The sequence below is a fragment of the Chiloscyllium plagiosum genome, chromosome 37, assembly GCF_004010195.1.
Source record: "Chiloscyllium plagiosum isolate BGI_BamShark_2017 chromosome 37, ASM401019v2, whole genome shotgun sequence".
Taxonomy (NCBI): domain Eukaryota; kingdom Metazoa; phylum Chordata; class Chondrichthyes; order Orectolobiformes; family Hemiscylliidae; genus Chiloscyllium; species Chiloscyllium plagiosum.
The window spans coordinates 26,219,566-26,227,905 of record NC_057746.1 but is presented as its reverse complement, the minus strand read 5'-3'; the positions used below and the strand labels follow the sequence as shown (position 1 = coordinate 26,227,905).

General features: G+C 47.1%; 1 protein-coding gene across 1 annotated transcript in view; it reads right to left on the bottom strand.

Moving 5' to 3' along the window:
* The window catches only part of LOC122541406 (apolipoprotein M-like), a 26,542-nt gene extending 25,830 nt beyond the window's left edge, over positions 1 to 712 (bottom strand). The window contains exon 1 of the mRNA XM_043678155.1: positions 471 to 712. Coding sequence (XP_043534090.1) covers positions 471 to 584 — 114 coding nt within the window. The 5' untranslated portion in view covers positions 585 to 712. The remainder of the gene's footprint in view (positions 1 to 470) is intronic.
* Positions 713 to 8,340: the final 7,628 nt, after the last annotated feature.

Genomic DNA, 8,340 nt, shown 5'->3' with positions numbered 1-8,340 from the left:
ACCTTCCCCCCGGGGGGGGGATCTTTATTTTCTCTTCCTCCTCCCTCCCCCCCCCCCCAGGAAGATCTTCCCTCTGTCCATTCTCTGATGTTCAGACCTGTCCCGCTAAATGAAAGCCTTACCACCCGCCCCCCCCCCACCACCACCACCTCCCGACCACCCTGGACCATCTCTCCCCGACTGCTTCCCCCAGCCCCCCCCTCCCCCTCCCCTGAGAGGGTGGGCTGGGGTCCCAGATGGTGGCTGCGACAGGGAGCTGGTCGAATGCGGAGGGCATCACCCATGCACCCTCTCTTTTCCAACCCGTGACGGACTCAGCCCAGCTCTGTGGGTGACTCAGCAGCAACCCCAGAGGGGGAAATGTCAGGGATCCCAACCTTCCCCCCCCTCTTTCCCAGCTCTCCATCCCACACACCACCCCTGGCACCCCATCCCTGTCAGACTTCATTATTTCCCCCCCACATTCTTACCTGGGTCTTGTTAAGGCTTCCAGCAGCCACCTTATCATCATATTCACAATTCCAAAGGAGCTGCAGGGTGAGTCCGGAAAGGTATATCATCCACGACCACAGCCTCTGATACATGACTGCAAAACCCAGAGAGAGAGAAAGAGAGACTGGGGAGGAAGACCCTTTCCAAAGTTAGAGTTGCTGTTTGTGTCTGATTCCCAGAAGTAGAGCCCTGACAGATCCAAGTGGACTCCCAGGGCTGGACGCTCAGTCCTGGTTATTATGTAACAACCGGGCAATTATTAACCATGTTACCCAATCGGTTCCAACATTCAGCAGAACCTGGGAGGTGGGGGATGACCAGGAGAAAGCAGGCAAGGCCTCTTGACCTGTTCCCTGTTCCCCCTTTGCTACGTTCTTCATACTGAAAGCACAGCGAGGAGTGGCTCAGTTGGTAGCATTGCCACCCCCGCAACCCAGCACCAGGGACCCAGGTTCGATTCCAGCCTTGGGCGACTGTCTGTGCAGAGTTTCCTCCCACGATGTGCGGGTTAGGACGGACTGGATGTGCTGAATTGCCCCATACTGTCCATTCTAGGGATGTGCAGACTGGGGTGGGTTAGCCATGGGGGAATGTGGTGGGTGAGATACTCTTCAGACGGTTGGTGCAGACCCAATGGGCAGAATGCCCGGTGCTGGTCGGGATTCTATGATTCTGCAACCTCATTCTCTGTACCTCATTCCCCACTTCTCAAAAGTCCATACCTTCAGCAAAGCTGCCTTTTGATTTACAGGTACTGGTCGAGAGACTGCTTTCTCTTGCAAAAAAAATCCACCACGAAATGAGGGCTGAGGTGGCACAGGGTTTACTCTCCATAATCCACCCACCACAATTCAACATCTCCCCCCCGTCAACCTCACCAGCTCTTCTGGATGACAATGGATACAACCCTCCACAAAGAAACAAACACAAATAAAACAGGAGGAAGTCACTCAGCCCCTCAATGGCTGCTAGCCCATTCCATATGGTCCTGTCTCTGTGGTTTCCTATCTGTACCAGCCTCAAATATACTGAACGATGAAGAGCCTGCAACATTTTGGGGCTGACAGATACAAAGATTAACAACCCTTTGGGTGAAGAAATTTCTCCTTATCTCAGACTGATTGGCCCCTTGTCCTACGACTGCTGGTTTCACCAGTCGGAGGGGAAAGCTGACATGTTCAGCAAGTGACTGTGTACTGACAGGCACAGAATGTGTGCACCAAAGAATGACAATAACACAAGGAATGTGTACAGTCAATAAGTGTGTACTGACAGTAAATGATTGTGTACAGTGAGTGTGTACAATCAATGAGCTTGTATTCACAGTGAATGATAGCCAATGAATGTGTACAGCAACTGGCTGTGTACAGCTAGTGCATATATGACAATAACACAAGGAATGTGTACAGTCAATAAGTGTGTACAATCAATGAGCTTGTATTCACAGTGAATGATAGCCAATGAATGTGTACAGCAACTGGCTGTGTACAGCTAGTGCATATAGTCTTTGACTGACAGTGTAGAGTGACTGTGTACAGAAAGTGACTGTGTACAGTCAGTGAGTGTGCCTGTATACAGACAGTGAGTGCATAGAGTCAGACTGTGTACAGACAGACAGAAACTATATACAGAGTTGAGAGTGTGGTGCTAGAAAAGCACAACAGGTCAGGCAGCTCCAGGGAGCAGGAAAATTGATGTTTCGGGCATAAGCCCTTCCTCAGGAACTCAGAGACTGTATACAGTCAGTGAGTGTGACTATGTACAGTAAGCGTGACTGCGTACAGGCAGCGAGTGTGTACACACTGTGTACAGTGAGCATGAATGGGTACAGGCAGTATGGGTACAGACTGTGTATGGTGAGTGTGGCTGTGTGCAGAGAGTGACCGTGTATAAAAATTGACTGTGTATAATTAGTGAGTATATGCAGACTGTCAGTGGCTGTGTACAGTGAATTGATGAGTGCATATAGAATGTGCACAAAGACAAGGACAGTGAATGTGACTGTGTTCAGACAGACAGTGAATGTGACTGTACAGACAGTGTGAACAGTCAGCAAGGGTGACTTTGTACAAGCAGACAATAACCGTATACAGACAACAATGTGTAGTTATTGTGTACAGAGTGCATTCAGAATATGACCATGAACAGTGTGCACACACAATGAGTGTACAGTGTCTATGTACAGTGAGTATGACTGCGTACAGTCAGAATATGACTGTGTACAGTGACTGCATACAGTTAGTGAGTTTGAAGGGTCTGTTTCTGTCCTCTATGACTGTGTACATACAATGAGTGTGGCTGTGTACAGAGTGAATGTGCAGTCAGTTAGTGTGGCTGTGGACAGACAGTGAATGTGTACAGACAATACTATTGGTTAGGATTACTGTGTACATATAGTAAGTGATATTTTACAGACAGTGACTGTGTACAGCCAGTGAGTTTATACAGACAGACAGTGACTATGTTCATTCAAAGCGTAACTATATAGAGACAGACAATGACTGTACAATCAGTAAATGTTTACAGTTAGTGACTGTGTACAGTCAGGTAATATGAATGTGTACAGGCAAGAGAGTATGACTGTGTACAGGCAGTGAGATTGTACAAACAGTGACCATGTGACTGTACACAGACAATGACTGCACAATGAATGTGCACACGCTAACAGTGATTCGACAGTCAGTGAGTTTTAGTGAGTACAGTGATTGTGCCTGTATATAGACAGTGAGTACATTGAAACAGTGTGTGTACAGACAGACAGGGATTGTGTACAATCACAGACTGTGTACAGTGAGTGTGAACTGTGTACCAATAGGGTGGTGCTGGAAAAGCACAGCAGGTCAGGCAGCATCCGAGGAGCAGGAAAATCGATGTTTCGGGCGATAGACAGTGACTGTGTGCAAACAGTGACCGTGTACAGACTGACAGTGACTGTGTACAGTGAATGTGCCTGTGTACAGTTAGTATGTACAGACAGTGAGTATGTATAGTCAGTGTGTGTACAATCAAGGTACACATTCACTGACTGTACACACTTAGTGAGTGTGTACAATGAGTGCGTACAGCCAGTGAATGTATACAATGAATGAGTAACAGTGTGTATACAGTCAGTAATTGTGTACAGTCAGTGTGTGTATAGTGAGTGTGTACAGCCAGTGTATACAGATTGTGTACAGTCAGTGTGTACAGCCAGTGTGTACACTGTGTTGACTATGTGTGTACAAGGAGAAAGTGAGGTCTGCAGACGCTGGAGATCAAAGCTGAAACTTTATTGCTGGAACAGCACAGCAGGTCAGGCAGCATCTAGGGAATAGAAGATTCGACGTTTCGGGCACATGCCCTTCTTCAGGAATGTATGTACAATCACTGTGTGTATACAATGAGTGTGTACAATCACTGAGTGTATACAATGAGTGTGTAAAGTCAAAGTTAAAAATCACACAACACCAGGTTATAGTCCAACAGGTTTAATTGGAAGCACACTCGCTTTCGGAGCGACGCTCCTTCATCAGGTGATAGTGGAGGGCTCGATCGTAACACAGAATTTATAGCAAAAATTTACAGTGTGATGTAACTGAAATTATACATTGAAAAATTGATTGTCTGTTAAGCCTTTCATCTGTTAGAATACAGCAATAGTTTCACTTCTTTCATGTGTAAATCAAAAACCTTTTTTTAAAAAAGTTGCATTCTCGGGCTAGCTGTTAACAATGGTGATGGCTAGACAATATGTTGAAGGTATTGGCCCCCTGTGTTCTCTGTCTATGCCATGATGTTTAGATTGATTCTAATCTAAAAAGCGAGATAACGGAGTTTTACATAAATTCATGTCTGTGTGCGCGTCTGTGTGTACTTGTGTCCATGTGTATGTGAGAGTGCGTGTGTGTAGGAATATCTGTATGTATGTGTAGTGCAATGGTGATCACCTGTAATGTGACATGAACCCAAGGTCCCGGTTGAGACCCTCCCTATGGGTACCGAACTTAGCTATCAGCCTCTGCTCGGCCACTTTTCTCTGCTGCCTGTCCCGAAGTCCACTTTGGAGGATGGTCACCCGAAGGTCTGAGGTTGAATGTCCTGGACCACTGAAGTGTTCGCCAACTGGGAGGGACCCCTCCTGTCTGTTGATTGTTGTGCGGTGCCAATTCATCCGTTGTCATAACCTTTGCTCGGTTTCCCCAATGTACCATGCCTCCGGGCATCCTTGCCTGCAACGTATAAGATAGACAACATTGGCTGACTCACATGAGTACCTGCCATGTACAAGGTGGGAGGTGTTCCCACGCATAATAGTGGTATCTATGTCCACAATCTGACACATCTTGCAGCGTCCACCGTAACAGGGTTGTATGGCGTTATCCTGAGAGCCGGGCAGTTTGCTACGAACAATGATCTGTTGAGATTTGGCGGTTGTTTAAAGGCAAGTAGTGGAGGTGTGGGGAAGGTCTTGGTAAGGTGCTCATCCTCATTGATGATGTGTTGCAGGCTGCGAAGAACATGGCGTAATTTTTCAGCTCCTGGGAAGTACTGAACAACAAAGGGTACCCTTTCGGTTGCAGCACGTGTCTGTCTCCTGAGGAGGTCATTACGGTTCCTTGCTGGGGCATGTCGGAGCTGGCGGTCGATGAGTTGAGCATTATACCCCGTTCTTGTGAGGGTATCCTTGAGTACTTCCAGGTGTCCGTCACGTTCCTCCTCATCTGAGCAGATCCGGTGTATGTGTAGGGCTTGTCCGTAGGGAATGGCTGTTTTAATATGTTTTGGGTGGAAGCTGGAGAAGTGTAGCATTGTGAGGTTGTCTGTGGGTTTGCGGTAGAGAGTGGTGCTGAGGTGTCCATCCTTGATGGAGACGCATGTGTCCAAGAATGAGACAGATAGTCGAGAGTAGTCCATGGTGAGTTTGATGGTGGGATGAAACTTGTTGATGTCACTATGTAGTTTTATCAGTGACTCCTCGCCATGGGTCCAGAGGAAGAAAATGTCATCAATGTACCTGGTGCAGTGAGTGTGTACAGTCAGTGAGTGCGTAGTGTGTGTGTACTGTCAGTCAATGTGTACAGTGATTGTGTACAGTCAGTGAGTGAATGTGTACAATGAGTGTGTACAGTCATTTAGTGTGTACAGAGTGTGTACAGCGAGTATGCATAGTGTGTACAGTTAGATTAGATTACGTTTTTAAAGATTAAATTACTTACAGTGTGGAAACAGGCCCTTCGGCCCAACAAGTCCACACCGACCCTCTGAAGAGCAACCCACCCAGACCCATTTCACTACATTTACCCTTTCACCTAACACTACCGGCAATTTAGCATGGCCAATTCACCTAACCTGCACATCTTTGGACTGTGGGAGGAAACCCACGCCGACATGGGGAGAACGTGCAAACTCCACACAGACAGTTGCCCGAGCCAGGAATTGAACCCGGGTCTCTGGCGCTGTGAGGCAGCAGTGCTAACCACTGTGCCACCATGCCACCCCGTGTGCACAGTGAGTGTGTAATGTGTGTACAGTGAATGTGTACAGTCAGTGCGTATGTACAGTGAGTGTGTATATAAAGCTAGTCAGTCAGTGTATGGTATATACAGTGTGTACAGTAAATGTGTATAGTGATTGTGTAGTGAGTGTGTACAGTCAATGAGTGTGTACAGTGATTGTACAACCATTAAGTGTGTACAGTTAGGGTGTACAGTGAACGTGCATACAGTGAGTGAGTATGTAGTCAGTTTATGCGTGTGTAGTCAGTGTGTGTGTGTGTACATTCAGTGAGTGCGTACGGTCAGTGTGTGTACTCAGTGCAAGTGTACAGTCAGTGTGTATAGTGTGTACAATCAGTGAGTGTGTTGCCTGTACCGTCAGTGTGTGTGTAGTTAGTGAGTGTGTATATTCATCAGTGTGTATATTCATTGTGTTGTGAGTTCATACAGTGTGTGTACAGTCAGTGTGTACAGTTAGTGATTGAGGTAGTCAGTGTGTGTACAGTGAGAGTGTGTAGTCAGTGAATGTGTACCGCCAGTGAGTGTGTACAGTCAGTGAATGTGTGGAATGAGTGTACACAGTCAGGGTGTACAGCCAGTGAGAGGGTGAACAGTGAGTGTACACAGCGTGTGTACAGTGAGTGAATAAAGTCAGGGTGTACAATCAGTCAGGGTGTGCAGTGCACAGTCAATGAGTGTGTATAATCAGTGTGTGTGTACAGCCAGTGAGAGTGTGTACAGTGTTTACAGTCAATGACAGTGTGAACAGTATGTACAGTGAGAGTATGAACAGTCAGTGTGTGTACAGCCAGTGTGTAGTCAAATTGTGTACAGTCAGTGAGTGTGTACAGTTAGTGAGAGTCTGTATAGTCAGTTAAGAGTATGAATAGTCAGTGAGTATGTACATTCAGTGAGAGTGTGAACAGTCATTGAGAGTCTGAACAGTGAGAGTGAACAGTCATGAGGGTGTACAGTGAGTGTGAACAGTCGGTGTGTACAGTCAGTGAGAGTGTGTAGTCAGTGTGTAGTCGGTGAGTGTGTACAGTTAGTGAGAAGGTGAAGAGTCAGTGAGTGTGTACAGTCAGTGAGAGTGTGAACAGTGAGTGTGTACAGTCAGTTGAGTGTGTACAGTCAGTGAGAGTGTGAACAGTGAGTGTGTGCAGTTAGTGAGAAGGTGAAGAGTCAGTGGGTGTGTATAGTCAGTGAGTGTGAACAGTGACTGGGTACAGTTAGTGAGAAAGTGAAGAGTCAGTGAGTGTGTACAGTTAGTGAGAAGGTGAAGAGTCAGAGAGTGTGCACAGTCTGAGTGTGAACAGTGAGTGTGCACAGTTAGTGAGAAGGTGAAGAGTCAGTGAGTGTGCACAGTCTGAGTGGGTACAGTTAGTGAGGTGAAGGGTCAGTGAGTGTGCACAGTCTGAGTGTGAACAGTGAGTGTGTACAGTTAGTGAGGTGAAGAATCAGTGAGTGTGCACAGTCTGAGTGAGAACAGTGAGTGTGTACAGTTAGTGAGAAGGTGAAGAAGAGTCAGTGATTGTGTATAGTCAGTGAGTGTGTACAGTTAGTGAGAAGGTGAAGAGTCAGTGATTGTGTATAGTCAGTGAGTGTGTACAGTTAGTGAGAAGGTGAAGAGTCAGTGAGTGTGCACAGTCTGAGTGGGTACAGTTAGTGAGGTGAAGGGTCAGTGAGTGTGCACAGTCTGAGTGGGTACAGTTAGTGAGGTGAAGGGTCAGTGAGTGTGCACAGTCTGAGTGGGTACAGTTAGTGAGGTGAAGGGTCAGTGAGTGTGCACAGTCTGAGTGGGTACAGTTAGTGAGGTGAAGGGTCAGTGAGTGTGCACAGTCTGAGTGGGTACAGTTAGTGAGGTGAAGGGTCAGTGAGTGTGCACAGTCTGAGTGGGTACAGTTAGTGAGGTGAAGGGTCAGTGAGTGTGCACAGTCTGAGTGGGTACAGTTAGTGAGGTGAAGGGTCAGTGAGTGTGCACAGTCTGAGTGGGTACAGTTAGTGAGGTGAAGGGTCAGTGAGTGTGCACAGTCTGAGTGGGTACAGTTAGTGAGGTGAAGGGTCAGTGAGTGTGCACAGTCTGAGTGGGTACAGTTAGTGAGGTGAAGGGTCAGTGAGTGTGCACAGTCTGAGTGGGTACAGTTAGTGAGGTGAAGGGTCAGTGAGTGTGCACAGTCTGAGTGGGTACAGTTAGTGAGGTGAAGGGTCAGTGAGTGTGCACAGTCTGAGTGGGTACAGTTAGTGAGGTGAAGGGTCAGTGAGTGTGCACAGTCTGAGTGTGAACAGTGAGTGTGCACAGTTAGTGAGAAGGTGAAGAAGAGTCAGTGATTGTGTATAGTCAGTGAGTGTGTAGAGTTAGTGAGAAGGTGAAGAG